Source organism: Protobothrops mucrosquamatus, unplaced genomic scaffold (assembly GCF_001527695.2).
Source record: "Protobothrops mucrosquamatus isolate PMUCROS unplaced genomic scaffold, P.Mucros_1.0 scaffold1010, whole genome shotgun sequence".
Lineage (NCBI taxonomy): Eukaryota > Metazoa > Chordata > Lepidosauria > Squamata > Viperidae > Protobothrops > Protobothrops mucrosquamatus.
This window is the reverse complement of record NW_015387246.1, coordinates 62,930-82,179: the sequence shown is the minus strand read 5'-3', so window position 1 is coordinate 82,179 and position 19,250 is coordinate 62,930. Positions and strand designations below refer to the sequence as shown.

Below are 19,250 nucleotides of genomic sequence, written 5' to 3'. Positions count from 1 at the left end.
CAAAGCCACTTTTTTATTATCACTTCTATTGTCTTTTTCTGGTATTTTTTTCTGCACTTTATGCATTTTTATTGTTCTATTTTCTTCTCATTTATTAGCTTTTATATGTTTATTAAGAACTTCCAAAAATTAAAAATAATTTTTTTTCTTTCTTTCACCATTATTTTGACCTCAGATGCAGGCATATGTATGACAGGTGTATTTTTGGAAAGCTTGGTGCTTTTCCATAGCATTTATTAATGGTGATCAACTTGTATTATTGGAAACTTCTGAATAAATTGAACGGAGAGTACCGAGAATGGAGAGTACCAAGACTGACTATGCAGTCAGAATTGAAGAAGCTTCTTGGATGAGAAGCAAAAAATCTTCAAGGAAAAATAAAGTCCAGTTGCCTTTTGAAAAAGCACCTTTGGGACAACCATGACCTGGATGACTGAATCTCCATAGACAGGTAATCTTATATATTGTCTTTCTTTTTCCAAAGACCACATAATTCCATAAGGAATGTTTGCTCATCACTTCAGAGAACAATTTGAATTTCACAATTTCTACATAAATGTTAGACTACCAATCTCAGTCTGGTGCCTCCCACACACTGCAGTATCTATCAATCCAGCATGTTTTTAGCCATGTTGGCTATGTTTGATCAGTTTTTAATCCAACACATCTAAAGAACATCATATTCAGAAAAGCAATGGTTAATTATGCATTGACAACTAACTACTGCCTAGGTAAATGTATTTCAGATAACCTAATACAAGACTAGGACAACTTTTTAAGTTGCTGAGCAATTTGGAAGTTTGAATACAGTAGATGTATCAAGATTCAAAACACATTTTCTAGAAAAAAAGATCTAGAAAACAACTGATCATTACCCCCTCTAGACACCCAAATAGCATTTTTCTCCACAGCATACTGTTGTCTTTTTTCTGGTAGATGGCAGATTTCAAAACAAAGTACCTGACTGCAGCTACTCACCATTTTCATTTCTAATATTGCTTATGGGATCTCTGAGAGGCCATACGGAGGCATTTCTGTAAAGATACTAAATTTTGGCATTTTGTTTGCAACATGCCACTGCCACCATCCCCTTGGGGATGGGGTAAAAAAAATCAGCAGGGAATCTTGTAAGTGCTAAAGGAGGAACCATGGGCCCCTCTGACCCATCAAAAATCAAACAAAAGTTTTTCTTTTGATCTCTCCACAAATAATGTATTGGAAACAGAACAAGCAACGAACTGCCAATACCTCTTTTATCTTGAATGGCAAGCCAACCCAAAGTTATGAGCATTTTGAGCAACATTACAATTAGAAATTTTACTTTATTTTTGCAAAAAAAGATTAATTACATGGCAAATTTACTAGGTGGCAAACTGGAAAGCGTCAGGGAAGAAAGGGTTTCCTTTCATTAAAGTATGAAAAGAAAAAAAAATGTCTTGTCAGAAAAACAAATGCCAAACAATTAATACTTTTACAAGATTCCTTTGTTTATTGTATAAAAATATTGAAACATCATTAAGCCTTATAATGGGAGGAAAACGCTGCTTTCTAATTTTTTATCACATGAGAGATCTGACGATTCTTAAAAAGGGGGCAAAATACTGCTGTACTATATCATGTATCTGAAAATAGACCATGCTAAATATCAACAATATAAAAACATGGAAGAGCTGTGGTAGGAAATTCAGTGTGTTTTGTGTATAGTGGAGAGCCTGGATTCTCACCTACTTTTACATTTTACATTTCCCCAAGAACACAATGACTTGAATCCTGAATTCTTTCGTTCGTACATGGAATTACTACTAACCAGGCCTTTTATAATTTATTCCACACCATGCTCAAGAGTTCCCTGTTCTCAGGAACAGATTTACAAGAGATTCAGCACTACACAGAGAAAAGGGAAGCAGGAAAGCCTGTTCTATAAATTTAATTCTATTCTGTTCACAGAAAGGAAGTTAAAGTCTACGTTGGAGTCGCTAATCAAGAATTGAAGCAAGATATTAAGTAAAAACACAAAACAATATCATAATCCTTTAAAGAACACACATAGGATAGATACATAATTACAAATTCTGTCAACTTCAGTTTTAAAACATATTTCAAATATTTTTCTTATTTACTTTCTCAAGCATTCGCTTCCAAATCCTTCCGTAGAATATATTTTTAACTGGGTATATGTACTGATTTTATTTATGCTAAGACTCTTTACAAGATTTTTGCTTTTGTCTGGCTTAATTTACAAGGTGTTAGTATTAACCTTCTATAACAAGTCATCATTAAGATACACAGAAAGATATACTCTGAAAGTACCCAAATAATAATGTAAGCTAAACTTGTTAGCTTTTCCTAGGTTCTTTTCTATTCAATTAACTTTCTCTTCGGTTATTTAAAAATCAACATGTAAATTTTAACACCAGAACATTCTGAACAGTCAAATACTTTAACCATTTAGATAAAAGCAACAACAAAACAAAGCAAACAGTTATCATATTGCATGTATATTATGAACTATGGTCCTTCACTGATACCTGGTTTAAGGTAACCTGCAGTATGCCCACAATACTAAAGTAGAGAACATAACAAGTGGTCCTTGTATAAAATCAATATTTTCACTGGGCAATAAGCTTGGTGGGCATGTTAAATCATTACACAATAACAGTTTTGGAATACAACATATTCTATGTCAGCTATTCATAAAACACGAATTATGGCTAAGATTTCTGATTGGCTTTGCTCCGATCCTGTAGTTCTTGATCTTGTGTGTTGTGAGGTTCCTAGTATGGTTAGGAAAGCCCATCCTCTTGGTCAATTATTTCTGTTTTACTGGAAAACAAATCAGCTAACATATGCTTTGGTATCTCAGAACCCCTGACTTTCAGTGTATAACAGGCATTCTCCACTTTAGCTAAGCTCTGCTTCAAAGTATAGAGCTTCTTAGAAACTTCATACGGTCCAGTGTTACCAATGTAAGAAAAGCCATCATAAATCTGACACAGGAACTGGCTCAGCTCAAATGGTGTATCTATATCACCATTCCCAACACTATTAATACACATCCGCATCAATTCTCCAGTTAGATCAGCCACTCCCAGAAGATAATCCACAGGTGTCACTTTTATGTTCCAGGTGTCGTTTTGATTATTAGGAGAATCCGAAGATGGCTAGTAATACAACATAATACAAAACAGGTTGTTACAGAGAGAAATTTCAATTTGTAAATTAGTACCGCTTTATAAAACCCTTGTAAGACCACACCTGGAATACTGCAACCAATTCTGGTCACCATACTACAAAAAAGATGTTGAGACCTTGAAAAAAGTTCAGAGAAGAGCAACTAAAATGATCAAAGGCCTGGAGACTAAAACATATGAAGAACAGCTACAGGACTTGGATTTGGCTAGTCTAAAAAAAAAAGAAGAAACAGAGGCAACATGATAGCAGTATTCCAGTATTTGAGGGGCTGCCACAAAGAAGAGGGGGGTCACATTATTCTCCAAAGCACCAGAGGGCAGAACAAGTAACAATGGTTGGAAACTGATCAAAGAGAGAAGCAACCTAGAACTAAGGAAAAACTTCCTGACAGTGAGGACTATCAACCAGTAGAACTGCTTGCCTCCAGAAATTGTGGACGTTCCATCACTGGAGATTTTTAGGAAGAGGCTAGGCAGTTAATTGCTATATAGGTTCTCCTGCTTGAGCAGGGGGCTGGACTAGAAGGTCCAAGGTCCCTTCCAGATTCTATTCTATTCTATTCTATTCTATTCTATTCTATTCTATTCTATTCTATTCTATTCTATTCTATTCTATTCCTATTCCTATTCCTATTCCTATTCCTATTCCTATGGATGACTTTCTTGATGGAAGATTCTTCATTTCAGCTAGCAAGAGAAAATGCATATGTATCTGTAGGTATATTTTCTATTTCTATTTTTGCATTATTTCTATTTTGAAAACAATAAATATTTTGCCACTACTATATATTTATCATCATCACTGTGTAATAAACTTCTATATATTGCTGTTTGTTTTCACAACTTAATGAACTGAACTAAAAAAATAATTCCATAATCAACAAATACACATAAAATTTATCCTCAGGATGCACTCTTTATCCAAGGATCAACTGAGAGAGAGGTTGTGATATTTCAAGAAACTGATTGGTTTAGCAGACACTTAGGTACATGCAAGTCCAACAATTTGTCAATTTCACAGAGGCAGTTTACATGAGCCAATAGAGGAAGAGACTAAAGAAGAATGGAAATTTGCTGGCTGGCTGGGAAATTCTGGAAGTTGAACACAGCTTATATGGCAAGACTGAGAAACCCTGGATTAGATATATGCAGTTTTTAAGCAACAAGATCAGATTAACTAGAAATCTCAAATTTGAAGGGCAAAAAACCCTTTAAGAACAGAAATGAAAAGCTAAGCACTCCTTCTGCCAAGCTCTACAAGCGATGGAAGGATGGTACTCATTTTGGGCAGAGAAAAGGACAAGCAGCTGCTGGCTAGCCTAATATTCCATGGCTGCTGCTTAGTAGAATGCCTGGAGCTATGGCAATCTAGAGACTCCATATAAGGCACAGGTGTCAAACTCGATAGCGTCATGTGATGTATTGTGACTTTTTGCCTTTGTGGAGCTGGGATGGGCATGGCCTGCGCGTGACGTGTCCGGCCCACGGGCCGCCAGTTTGACACCCCTGATATAAGGGATGATGAGGGAAGCCAGAGTACAATGGGATGGCAGACAAGAATTAGAACTGCCTATAATTTTGAAGTCCAGATATAGTATCCCTAGTATAGCCTTATAACAGACATGTCAAACACAAGGCCCGGGGGCCGGATGGGGCCCACGAAGTGGTTTCATGTGGCCTGCGAAGCCATCCCAGTGAGGGAATAGCCCCCGTTGCCTTGGCCCTGGCCCAGGCCTGCCAGGAGCCAATGTACAATTTTGTGGTGGCCATCTATGCTGAAATGCATTCAGTCATAGCTCCACAAGGCCGTGTGGAAACAGCGAGAAACCAGCCCCTGCCGTGTCGGCCCCACCTCCTGGGTGCATGCTGGGAGGTGTCACCCTTTGTGAGGAATGAAGAAATGCACCATCGCCTGGAAGTGGCCAGCAAATGGCCCTTGCCTTCTTCACATATTCGGCTTGCCCTGGTCCCACCCCTTTCTGCCAGAGACCCTCAAATCTGTTCCACTTCTGCCCAGGCCCCCACAGGCACCCTTGACACGAATGATGTAGAGCTCGCCACGCCCACCCAGTAGGCCACACCCACTCCATCCACACCCACCCAGTAAGCTGCACCCACCCTGGCCACACCCACCCGGCCCCCCAAGGGCAACCGCAATACTGATGCGGCCCTCAATGAAATTGAGTTTGACACCCCTGCCTTATAAGCTTTTTTTAAAGCCAATTTTGTAAGTGGAAAAATAATTCCAACCTTCAGAGGAAAAAAAAAAGAAATTGAAAAAAGGAAATTCAGACTTCCACTACTATAGACATTTACCCTAAAGAAACCTTTCTTTTCTTCATTCTAGCTGTCACAGGACCACAATATCAGCTGTACGCTCCTAACATATTCCCAATGCTGCTATTCTTTTATGCCTCAGTAGTAATTTTAATGGAAAACAGCCCAAGATTATGCTAGAAATAATAGTGACAAAAACAAAAAGATTTTGATAACAGAAATGCAAACTTCAGTTTTTCCCTGACCCCAAAAGAAAAAAGTAAGGCTTTTCAAACCGCCTGTGAAAAAGGGAGACAGAAGAAGAAAAACTTGCAGGAAGTAGGAACACATGGAGATTTTTCATGATCAAATATTAGCTTATTGTCCATCTTCTATACCAATTCTTTATAATATCCATTTAGAAATGATTAACGAATTGTGAAAATTGTATAGACAAGATTATAGTACCTTCCTTTCTTCCTCCTTATTAACTTCTTTAAATATCAGTTGTCTATTGATATCTTCTAAGCTAATTAATGACCGGGTTTTGATAAAATACTGAAATGAAACCGCTTCCACGTACTCTTGAAGACCTGGTTGACATGGAAAAATGTAAAATATATTATTATACTGTAGGGATTCACAATAAAAGAGTTTAAATGATATTGTAGGGATGTCAGTTTTTATTCACTTTTTGATTGACGCAGACTTTTTTAAGTTATGTATTGGAGACTCTTTTAGAGTATGTATATGACAATTTTAGTTGCAATGATTAGATTAGATTAGATTTAGATTAGATAACCTTTATTATCATTTTTATTGTGGGCACATTGAAATTTAGTTGCTTGCTGTCAAAGTGTACACATACATAATACACATTTAAACATGCTATATACAACATATGTATAAACCTACACTCTTACATATAAATAACATAAATATTAATCACTGTCCATCTTGAATACATAACGGAAAGAGGATGCTTTGGAACCTCCTCCCAGACGGTAACAAGGAAAACAGATCATGAAGAGGATGTGTTAGTGTCCCAGACAATCTTGCGGACCCTGCTCAAGCAACACTTATATCAGTGATGGCAAACCTTTTAGAGACCGAGTGCCCAAACTGCAACCCAAAACCCACTTATGTATCGTCGGGTGCCGGGTGGGCGTGGCCCATTGGGTGGGCGTGGCCCATTGGGTGGGCGTGGCTGTGGTGGTAACGGCAGACTGGGTGGGACTAAAAAGTTCAATCAATTCCAACTTTGTGTGAACTTTTTTTTTCCTACGAGAAGTTGAAATTGATTGATTGGACTTTTTTTTTTTGCACACGGTGGCAGAGGGCTAAAGCAAAAAGGTTTTATAAAACCCAGCTGAAGGCCTAGGACTGGGGTGACGGCTCGCGTGCCCACAGAGAGGGCTCTGCGTGCCACCTGTGGCACGCGTGCCATAGGTTCGCCACCACGGACTTATATGCTATGTCCTGGATGAAAGGGAGGAAACTGCCAATAATCTTTTCAGCCATCCTCATCACTCTCTGCACCGCCTTCCTGCCTGAAGCAGTGATGCTTCCAAACCAGACTGTAATGCTGTATGACAGGATGCTCTTGGTCGTCCCTCTGTAGAAAGTGGTAAGGACAGGGGAAGGAAGATGTACTTTTCTCATGCAACGCAGAAAATGCAGGCACTGCTGTGCCTGCTTCACCAGTGTCTCGCTGTTGAGCGATCAAGCCAGCTACTTATTAACTGCACTCCCAAGTATTTTAAAAAATATATAATTAGTATTTTATAAAATTAGCCTTTACTGCAGTGATTCTTGGAAAAGCATACTATCCAAATGTATGTTTCTCTCTGCCCAAGCTAATATAGTAAAATATCTTGGGAATAAAATCAGCATGACTGAAAGATTGTCAACCATAGAGAACATGAGATTAAGGGGAGAATTAACGTATGGAAAAAATGGTCAACATAAATCACTGCATGTATTTTCAGTTCTTGAAAAAAATTAAATGCTGGTCTTCAATTCTTAGAAACTTAAAAAATATATAACAAAATTCAGGTTATTCTGTTTGTTTTTATAAATATACATTTTAATTATCTGAATCTTGATATTCTATAGATAGCTGCTCATTGATAGTTGCCCCACCATTTTTCTATAATCTGTACATAAGACACAATTTAAATTGTGAGGGATTCGTTAGATAATATGTAAGTCATGACCGCACTGAATTAAAAATAGAAAAGCAGGATGTGTTTCTTGTTTGTTTCAAGCATTTATATATCCACCAAAATCAAATAATGTGACTCTGCCAGTATACAATAAAAATAAATATTAACCCAAAAAAACTAAACATACATCATTAAAACAATAGCCCAGTATATAAAATGACAAATTGAAGAGAATAATTTAAAACAATCCACAGCATATAGTGGCATCAAATAGCAATGGCTGAGGCCACAAGAAGTGCAAGAACCAAAACTTTGTATCTCCCTTGATACCTGAAGTAATAAAAGAGGAGGAGAAGGATGAAAGGGGACTCTACTCAATTAGACCCCAATGTCTGAGGAAAACACTTTTTAAGGGCCAGCAAGGTTGGGGTCAGTTATACATCGTGTGGGAGGAGGGGGGACTGTTTCAGAGCACAGGAGCAGCCACTGAAAAGGCCTCCAGGCCCCATAAGACACCAGTGTTTAAATGAGGGAATGTGCGTTCCTTCTGGGAAGGTGTGAGAAAAGCCAATATTCTTGAGAGCGAGTCCTAGGCCTCGCATAACGTTAAAGATACATAGACACCTTGCACTATGTACATTTATTGGAAACCAGGGCAGCTCATGAATAGCGATGTTGCATGAAATTACAAGTTGAAGAAAAATAGATGGTCCATATTCTACACACATTAGTCCTAGATTACACTGAGATTTGTTTTAACAGCATCCTCTTTCTTACAATAAATGTTTTGACATTAAATACGTGCCTTTCAGAAGCTCTCCACAAAAAGCAGCTTGGAATTAACATTTAAAATGACCCAAGAGCTTGACAAAAGGTGGTTTTGCTAAGCAGGTAAAAGGATGTTTAAATATATTGTAGTTTTAATGGAAGGACATCCGTTATTTTCACAAATAATTCCCAAGGTGGAAAAAAAAAATCTCTATCCCACTTCACTATATCATCCAACAACATCTTCCTGCTTTTAGTTTTGGGTTGTTTCCAAGAAAAAAAATTACTTGGAAATCTCACTGCTGGGAAGTGAGTAGTTTGCAAGGCAGCTTTTGTACGATGAGGATTTAGAATGGCGATCCTTTAAGATACATCGAATCAATATATGTTCCTTTTATACTGCCCAACTTTTTCTCCCTTTTCTCTCTCATCTCTCTTTTAAAATGTAAGATTAACATATAAACAAATAGGGAAAGCATGCAGAATATGATTCTAGAATTCTTTCCAATGCCGCTAGAGAAGTCGTGGTAGGAAGCATTTATATTTCGTTCCTCTTACATCAGTGGTTCTCAACCTTTTTAATGCCGCGACCCCAACCGGTCGTAAGTCGAGGACTAAACAGGTCGTAAGTCGAGGACTACCCAACTGGTCGTAAGTCGAGGACTTTCCCTGTCCGGGAGCGCCGCGCATGCGTGGTTCTGCCCCCTGCGCCGGCCGAGGCGTAGCTGGCAAGCGGCAGAGACGAAGCAGGCCGACCACCAGCTGGCCCAGCCCAAGGGAGGTAAAGCACCCGCCAAAAAAAGGGGGAAAAATGGTGGACAAAAAAAATGGCGGACAGCCTTGCTTGGCGACCCCCATGAAATGGTCGATCGACCCCAAATGGGGTCCCGACCCACAGGTTGAGAACCACTGTCTTACAACTTTGTGTTTGATATGTGTGCACAAGACCCCTGCAGTAGGGTCTTCTGCTCACATGACTAGGGGAAGGAGAGCTTAGAATGGAGCTGCTGGCAACATTCCAATCTGTTGCCTAATTGTGTCTCTTGTAGGGCTCCACCATTATTTTCTGGAATGTTTTGCTCTTTAACCCGTAGTGAGATTCAGCTCCTTTTTATATTCAATTTTCTTTTGCCAACTTCCCCCCTGCCCCAATAGATTTGATTCTGTTCTGTTTAGTTTTCAGGGAGTTCTCCTAAGGATGGACTCAGAGGCAGCCTTGATCCAGATTACACAATTTCCAATATCATGCTGGATTGAAAAGAACAGGGCACGGAAAGCAGACTTCTGGATTTTTTCCCCCATCCCTTAATAGTCGCTCTGCTCTGGATTAGGAGAGAGAGCATTTCTTAATGTGAGCAACTTGTATCATGTTTTGTTTTGTTTAAAAAAGACCCAGACTCACCTGCCATGTTTGTCACAGCCACCACAAAATCCTCAAAAGATTATAATTGCACATAATTCAAAGAATGAATTTCTTCTGTATTCTCTGATCTTAACCCAATCTGGGCTATTTCTCATTCTCCTGTCAAATAGTACCCTTCCATAAACCTCTTCATGATATAACAATGTTTACTTTCAGAAGTCACCCATTTTTTTCTTTTCTATCATAATATATCCTTGCCTAGATCTGTACTTATTCAGCTCCACAACAGACTTTTCAAAGGTCTTCTGCTCTTTCTCCTTTTCTGCTCCTGTGAGTCATTTACCAAAGCACCTGTGTGACAGCTTTTCATGAAACCTTGATAAAATTCCATTTTTATTCCATTCCATCTTTTCTAATTCAAACACAAACCAATTTCCTGCTCAATTATATTGGGAATTTCCCTCTGCTATTCTTCCTTTATCAAATTTTACATTATGTTGTTCTTATACTTTGTAGTGCATAATAATAGTGCTTTATGGATTATGGAAGACATATAAGGCTATATAGGTAAAATCATATGCGTACTTACTGCAAAATAGAAGTTTTATTGAAATTGGCAGTATTTACCTCCAACTAAACAAGCACAGAATATGCAAAGTAGTAAGGTGATAAGTAGTTATCATCATACTTCAGTGATGGCGAACATTTTAGAGACTGAGTGCCCAAACTGCAACCCAAAACCCACTTATGCATCGTCAAGTACCAGGTGGGTGTGGCCCATTGGGTGGGCGTGGCCCATTGGGTGGGCATGGCTGCCGTGGTAACGGCAGACTGGGGGGGGGACTAAAAAGTTCAATCAATCAATTCCAACTTTGCAAGTTCTTTTTTTTTCCCACAAGAAGTTGAAATTGACTGATTGAACCTTTTTTTTTTTTTTTGCACATGGCGGCGGAGGCCTAAAGCGAAAAGGTTTTATAAAACCCAGCTGAAGGCCTAGGACTGGGGCGACGGCGCGCATGCCCACAGAGAGGGCTCTGAGTGCCGCCTCTGGCACCCATGCCATAGGTTCGCCACCACTGTCATACTTTATTCACATATGTTTCAAGATATGAGTACATTTATATTAAGGAAGAATCTTATTTTAATGTAAGGCACTAAATTGAATTATATGGGAATTCCCTTTATTACATAAAATTAACTTTTCAACCAGTGTAACACTATTAGAATAACAAAAGCAAGTACTGTGCAAAATAAGTCTTGCATTTGCCTACTACTATTTCAGTTTTAAAGGCGAATTGTTCATATATTCCAAAGGATATGTATCCTTTACAGAGTAGGAAAGACAGATTTTTTTATTGCAAACCTACTTCAAAAGTAACCACAAAAAGATAACAATAACAATGTGCAAAAGTTGGTCTGCCTTTGTTTTTTAACTAGTTATTTCAGTGTATCTTTGTTTGCTTGTTTAATTATCCCTTGGGACAATCTGTACTTTAAGAAATGTGTAGAGAACAGTCATCATTTTTGTTATTGTTCAATTATTAGTACCATACTCAGCATTTGAGCTCATATGAGTATCCTTAGGGGAAATGTTCTGAATGCCATTAGCACTACTCTTAATGAGGGAAAAAGTGGAACTTCTTTAGTGCTTTGCCAGAATTATTTTATCTTTAAGTCAAAGAACAGTGGCTTGGAGTAACACCAAAAAAAGCATTTTGTAACAACCAACGCCAAACAATATTCCCAGGAATCGTATCTATGGCACGTCTATTTATAGATATGATTATTACACTCAACCTTTGTGTAGCCTTGTTAGATTTTTTTGTTACAGTTACTACTGTAACTACATTAAAAAAATTATTCCATTCTTTAGTCTTTATTGCTACACCATTTTTGATAAAATCTAAATAAAATAAAACAATACAACCAATTTAGTTAGGATGAACAGAGTAAGATCTTCAGTTACTTTTTCTCAGCATGTCACCAAAATCCTACAATTTCTTTTTGATTATGTAAAGTTTGAATGCTATACCATAAAACGGATACCATACTATACAAAATTTCTGAAGTACAATATGATCTTATTGTAATTGCTGACCATTAAAAGTTCAAATGCTATTCATTAAAACTTAGTGCTAAAACCTCTGAAGTCAAACCTTTAAGTGCATATTTTCCAAAAAGCAAATCTCTTGCTTGTGAACAGTATAAAATAGAATCTTTTTATTGCTTCAGATGGCCCTCAAAATAATTTCAACAATAACATGTATAGTTTGACTACTCTGCTCCTTGAACCATTTGAAAGAACAATGTCAAAAACCTATTTGAAATATTACATTGCTGCCTCCAGTGAAAAACATTCTAGAAAATGTAAAAATGTAAAAGCAACAGGACTGGGCTGCCATACATAGGTTACAAACATCCAGTCAACCATTGGGTAACACACAAAAATTATTATTCTTTGCTGTTATCTAGTGATCATTTGCAGTAGAAGATTTTTGCAAATGACCTATTGGAGATGGAAGAAATAAAACTAAGTATTTAAAAATACTGGCTAAAGATGAGAAAACAATGACCATAAAGATGAGAAAACGGTGAACAACAGTCCATACAGGAACCAGCAGTCAAGCCCAATTCACAGCAACTAAGTATTAAACCACAATCTTATTGCAATATTAAAACAAATAAATGCTTAAACCAAAAGAGGTCTGTACAGTATCTCTTTAATACTTGTTATTTAACTTAAGGGCAGACTCTGGCCTTTTTCTCCCCAAACATTGTGGAAGACTAATCTTTGGATGTTACTATCAGATCACAATGAGATCTTTATCCTTGTCTACTAATATGATTCTCAATATTCTCTTTGTCTTTTCTAAGCAATTAAAATGTCTGAAAGCAATCAGAGCACCACCACGACACACGGTCTTTCTCAAAAGAGGATCAAGGTAATGAACCTAACAATTCAGACCCTGAGGAACTAAACACAACACCAGCACTGAAAGACCAAATGTGGGCATTTCCATTCCCAAGCACAATATAGATCACTGATGACCTGAAATTAGAAACACATGCAGAAACAAAGGAAAAAGCCAGCAGCTATTTCTTTCATCCTAAAATATTTTGAAGCTTCATCTTCCAAGTCCTACTATATTTTTTGAATTGTGGTTTTTACTTTTATATCTCACTGGCATATAACAATCTTTCCCTAACGATCTGTTTATTTTTTTAAAAAAAAAATTAAGACATAAAAATTGATCTACTTATTTCTTTTTGTTTATGGTCTTCCTTCGCTACTTCTAGTTGGCATCTGACATGTTATTTCTCGTTTCTCCAGGTGCCCTTTCTTTCATGAGCCTTGTTTTATTAGACTTCAAATCTTCAGTAAGAGCCTCTTATCTTGTATGATGCACAATAATAAGTGTACACAAAGAGATTTATGCAACAGTGCAGCAATCTGCACTCTACCTACAAACTTTAAAGTAGAAATCAATTATGTCCCTAAACATCTGGAGGTTCATTCATCAATACTGACTTATTTAATATAGTTGTGATTACAATTTAGATAAAACCTCTTATGTTGGAGCTCAGGCTACATATGAAACACCAAATAGTAAATTCTTCCACAGTTCTTGAATCATTGTCAGTTTCTATGATTCTACTGACGGTTTGTGGCCTGAAAAAGTGTCTAAGAATGCGACTTTTTAACTCCTGCTTAAAAATCCTTGGATTTGTTGTAAGCACTCTATTGCTTTCCAAAGGAAGTAAGTATCAGACTCATTTAGTTCTGGTAGTTTGGATAATTAGTATGTTTTCCCAATTTATTTTTCTAAACCTTTTTGCCATTATCTTGCTCAGTGTTGAATTATTGAGACTGATACAGAGGTATTATTTCCATAATTCTGAGTCTATTCATTGTTCTCAGTGCTTTTTTTCCTAAAAAAAAAAAAAAAAAAAAGGTGCCGGAACTCACACACGTCATACAACCTGCCTTGCCAACCCTACAAGGTTCCATCCAAAAAAGGTGTCGGAACTCCGTTCTGGGCGTTCTATGAGAAAAAAAGCCCTGATTGTTCTAATACAACTGTTCATCCAGACCTACAAAACATTTGAGCTAATTGAATGTTGTAGAATTTCATTATAAAGTGCTAACATTTAAGAGAATCATTAAATTAGTAAGGGGTAGTATGAGAAGCTATATATTGACAATACCTGACCATACCATTTTCCACCAAGTATAAAAGTTGCAGTCCTAATACTTCATTAAAATTTGACCAACTTTTTTTGAATTAGAACCCAGGCTCCCACACATTTAGCTTCCAAAAAGCCATAAAGAGTTAGTTTTCTCTCCAGGCACTAAGATAGAGCCCAAGGATTTCATTGTTTGTTGGACTAAAGATTGTAGATCAGATGACTGATTTATTACCTTTGGTTTGTTTTATTAATTATTGTTGTAGTTTTTATTGTTGTTGTGAGTTGCCCAGAGTTATGATTTTCAAGATGGGCAGTCATATACTTCTTTTAAATAATTAAGTAAATATTTTTTGGGGGGTTGCATCTTTGATTATATAACATAAGTAGAATTTTATAGTAGAATTCTTATAGTAGAAATAAGTACGACAGAAATTAACATTTAACCCTCTAGATAGCCCAGAACAATTGCAACTGATTTCTGTACAATGCAAAGTCTTTCCCTAATTCAATGTTATAAATTCCTATATCCAAATATCTTAATGGAATCAAAACAAATATTGACAGAATCAAAAGGTGTCATCAATATGTTGCCCAGTGTAATAAAATCAAGACTGATAAAATATCTAGAATTATCCTTTTTGCAAGTTTTGTTTGCTTTTTTTATTTTTCACACATACCTGGAGAAATAGCTCTATGGTATTGATGCATATCCTCTCCCATCAATTCTTGTGCTACTTGTTTTATCTTCTGTCTCACAAGATCTAATTTGACTTCAGATTCTGCTAGTATTTCTTCTACATTGGAAGCACTGTGATCACAGAATACAATCAAATTTAAAAAGTGACTATTGTTAAAACATCAGCAAAGAAGCTAATGTTATATGCTATACACAGATCATTTTTATTTATCCTTTTCAAACAATATTATAAGCCCCAGACATCTGTCTATATATAAACCATGTTTTGCTAATGAAGTGCTAGATCACTTGGCAAACACGCTTGGGATCAACACAGAGTAAGTTACCCTTTACAGTATAAATTTGAGGTACTATTTTCTATTACTGCCACAGTAATTCAGTGAATAAAAACTGCTTCTAAATATTATATATACGATTTTGAAAATAAAAATAGCATTCTCTTGAAAATAGTTGTAATCTATATCAAAGCTCATGTAATTTATAATAATGGAAAGAGAATTAACGTATCCCCTTTTTTTCTAAAAACATATCAACCCTAACATATCCTAAGAGCACCATTCATATCAAGAATGAAATGATGTGGGAATTCTAAGGTTTGCATAAATTTTAATTTGTAGGGGGGAAAATCCATTAGTATGTTTAGTATAATACTGACCACTGTTAGGGAAGGGATAAAACTCTCGTCCAAAAATAAAGTTAGGGAATAGAAAGTTGGCCTCTTGTATGTCCAAAAATATATAGAAAAAAATTCTTCCCTCCATTCCTAACTCTTTGTTTTATGTTACCTATACAGGATTCCTTTGAAAGGTATATATTAGGAAATGTGAAAGACAAACATAGATACCTGCCTGGTAATTCTATGAAGTAAGAATATGGTCCTTTTACTTTCAATAGTTATGTCACGACTAAGTTTCACAAGTCTTTCATATTTATCATGTCTTGTATCAAGTTCCAGCTGAAACACTGAAAATGAATGCCGATAAATATAATAAAACAATATTAGAAATACAGATATGAGCATGCAAACTCTACAAAACATACAGATGTATAAAAACAGATTTCATGTGTTCTGAAAAACCCACAAAGCTACTAAAATACATTTTAATCTTTATTTAAATATAGCTTAACTGTTTAGAATGTTAATAGTTTGCTAAATAGTTTAATAAACTTCATTTTGCAAAAATTCTGACCCAAACCTTTAAAGAATCATATCCAATTCACACATATCAAAGGAAAAAGTAGTGCAATTCTCCATTTTTATGGAAGTAATCACTTACAATAGGAAGCAGTCAATACAGAAACCATCTGGAACCATGTCTGCAAACACAATACTCTGTTATAGAAATGGTGCAGAATTGTTCTATCATAGATTAAGAGGAATTGCATGGGGAAATCATGTATATCATTACTTCATATACAACTATATGAACCACAATTCAGGTCTCTAAAATTACTTACTCTTGAAGGATGACATTATAGATGAAGAAAAGTTAATGCTATCTTTTTCTTCCTTATGACCATGTGGAAAATTGTCATGTTTCCTTTTTCTGAAGCCACCTGTTTGTGTTAAGATTGAAAAAAGGGTTATCAAATTATAATATAGTTCTCAAAAAATGTTCACAACTTTTCATAGCTGAAAATTGTATACTTGATATCATGGGCATTTGAGAAACTAGAAAACTGTCCACAATTCCATTCACCGTTTTGTATAGAAAACTGGATTCAGTCTACTGATCTGGAAACTTTGATTTCATGGTATTTTAAGACGAGAGCTAACTGTCAAACAAGGCAATGGCACTTCATATATAACAGATATAGCTTATCATTCAAAAGAATGAGGCAACATACAGAGTCAGCTGATTTTGGTTATTTCAAGGGTCAGCTAACAGTTTTTAAATTTATTAAATTCATTTGATTGAACAGGCATAAAAGTAATGTAATATTAATTGCATTTCATGTTTCCCTATTTTCATGGACAATGTGTGCTTCTCTCCAGATATTACTTCTATACGTTCTAAGTGAAATGGCCATTAAAACAGAATTGTTAAAATCTGCTTTCTCAGGAAGTACACATTGCCCAGTCTTGCCCTATGCTTCATGTGTAAATAAGAAGCAACAAAAACAATGCTATGTTCTGATATGTGAACTCCTGGTTTAAATAGGATATTTCAGATGGTGGGTTTCTGCCTCTTCCATTATATGAAGTGCTTCATCATACTTGTTACAGGCACAAGAGCTTCCTGTCAAAAAAAAACCCTTGGAAATTTGGTTATGTTCATTTTAATATCAACAAGCTTTTTTTTGTGTTACTGATCCCTAGATTCCATCTGGGGATTAAATACAAGGAACAAAAATTAGGAAGAACAAGAATAGGATTACAGAAGGCAAGAAAATGCAGCGATGTTAAACTGAAAGACAAAAATGACAAGTATAAAAAATGGAAAGCGGAACACATAACTAAGGCCGAATACAAGCATATAACATAGGTAATCAAACAACAGATCTGCAAACACCTAGAAGAAAGCAAATCTATTATTAGACGCCAACATGGGTTTGTCAAAAACAGACTTTGCCAAACAAAACATATTGCAGTTTTTGACAAAGTGGCTACAATAGTGGATCAGCAAAATGCTGTGGACATCATATACTTGGACTCTAGTAAGGCATTTGATAAAGTAGACCATAACCTACTTCTTGGTAAGATATGAAATGTGGTATAGACAGCATCACCATCAGATGGATTCATAACTGGCTGGCAAACTGCCCTCAACATGTAGTCCTTAATGGAACTACATATATATGGAAGGAAGCATGCAGTGGGGTATCACAAGGTTCTGTCTTAGGCCCAGTACTCTTCAACATAACAGAATAACAGAGTTGGAAGGGCCCTTGGAGCTCCTTCTAGTCCAACCCCCTGCTCAAGCAGGAAACCCTATACTATTTCGGACAAATGGTTGTCCAATCTCTTCTTAAAAACTTCCATTGTTGGAGCACCCACAACTTATTCCACTGATTATTTGTTCTAACTGTCAGAAAATTTCTCCTTAATTCTAGGTTGCTTCTCTCCTTGATTAGTTTCCCTCCATTGCTTTTTGTCCTGCCTTCAGGTACTTTGGAGAATAGGTTGACCCCCTCTTCTTTATGGCAATCCCTTAGATATTGGAACACTGCTGTCAGTGTTAGATGAGGGGATAAAAGGGGAACTCATCAAATTTGCAGACAACACCAAGCTAGGGGGAATAGCCAACACTTTAGAACAGAGGTGTCGAACTGCCAGCCTGTGGGCAAGATGCATCACGCCAAAACCACACCGACCCCATTGTCAGCAATGGGGAAAAAGTCACGATATGTCACAACACATCACGTAACATTGCGAGTTCGACACCCGTGCTTTAGAAGATAGGCTCAAGATCCACAAAGACAGACTTGAACACTTGGCTCCATCCAACATAATGCAATTCAGTGGCTAGAAAAGTAATGTTTTACACTTAGGCAAGAAAAGTTAACCGCAGAGGTATAGCATAGGTGGCATTTAGCTCAACAACAGTAACTGCAATTTAGGAGTCCTAATGGACAACGATCGCAGTTTCCCAATATTTGAGGGGCTGTCATTAACAAGAGAGGGATAACCTGTTCTCCTTAATCTGAGGGCAGGACGGAAACTTATCAAAGATCCAACCTAGAACTAAAGAGAAACTTCCCGACTGTGAGAACAATTAACCAGTGGAACGACTTGCCTCCAGAAGTTGTGGGTGCTCCCCCATTGGAGGTTTTTAAGAAGAGATTGGACGGCCATTTATTCGGAACGGAATAGGGCAGGGATAGGCAACCTTGGCTCTTTTATGACTCGTGGACTACAACTCCCAGAATTCCTGAGCCAGCATGGCTGGCTCAGGAATTCTGGGAGTTGAAGTCCACGAGTCATAAAAGAGCCAAGGTTGCCTACCCCTGGTTATAGCGACTCCTGCTTGCGCTGGGGTTGGACTAAAAGGTCTCCCTTCCAACTCTGTTACTCTATTATTTGAAACGAAGCCATGAAATGAAGAACCACGGTTAAATAAAGAGCCTGGGAAAGGCAGCCGGTGAGCAAAGGGGCCACTGGCCTTCCCCCGCGCCCTCGCATTTTGCTCCTCGGGCGAGGGCCTCTGCCCTCCCTTTGTCCCACCGCCACCTTCTTTGCTGCTCATCTTGTCCGCGCTGATCCCGAGACAGCAAGTCCGCTTCTGTCAGACTCGATCTCGGCAACCGACACGCGTAACGGCTGTTGCGCGCTCAACAGAGATTCTCCGTTACTCCCTGGCTCCAGTTCGGTCTCCGCACCTGTCAGGACCCCAACCATCCACCCTCCCACCGCTCTTGGGGTGTCTAATCCGATCCCTGATCGCCACATTTAATTTTTGTTAAATCGAGCCTCGCTGAGATTAATTCCTCCACTCCGCCAAGGCAGAAAAGGGAACTAGGCTTCTTATCAACCCATACTGAAGTATTTTGGCAAGCAGAAGAATCCATTCATTTCTCTAATCAGGCATTAGTGTGTGAGGTATATCCGGTTTGCTGCAGCGCTTCTTTAAGACCTACAATCAAGCAAGACCTTATGGGAAACGTAGTTTTTCTTCGGATGA

The 19,250-nt window shown here is 37.5% G+C and overlaps 1 protein-coding gene across 1 annotated transcript; it reads right to left on the bottom strand.

The window, feature by feature from the left end:
- Positions 1–1,467: 1,467 nt before the first annotated feature.
- On the bottom strand, positions 1,468–18,959 carry TSNAX (translin associated factor X). The gene is made up of 6 exons (XM_015819885.1): positions 18,800–18,959; positions 16,087–16,185; positions 15,477–15,591; positions 14,609–14,739; positions 5,916–6,040; positions 1,468–3,161 (listed from the first exon to the last, which is right to left on the bottom strand). Exons 1-6 carry the CDS (start codon positions 18,813–18,815, stop codon positions 2,784–2,786), a joined length of 864 nt encoding a protein of 287 aa, XP_015675371.1. The 5' UTR covers positions 18,816–18,959; the 3' UTR covers positions 1,468–2,783.
- Positions 18,960–19,250: the final 291 nt, after the last annotated feature.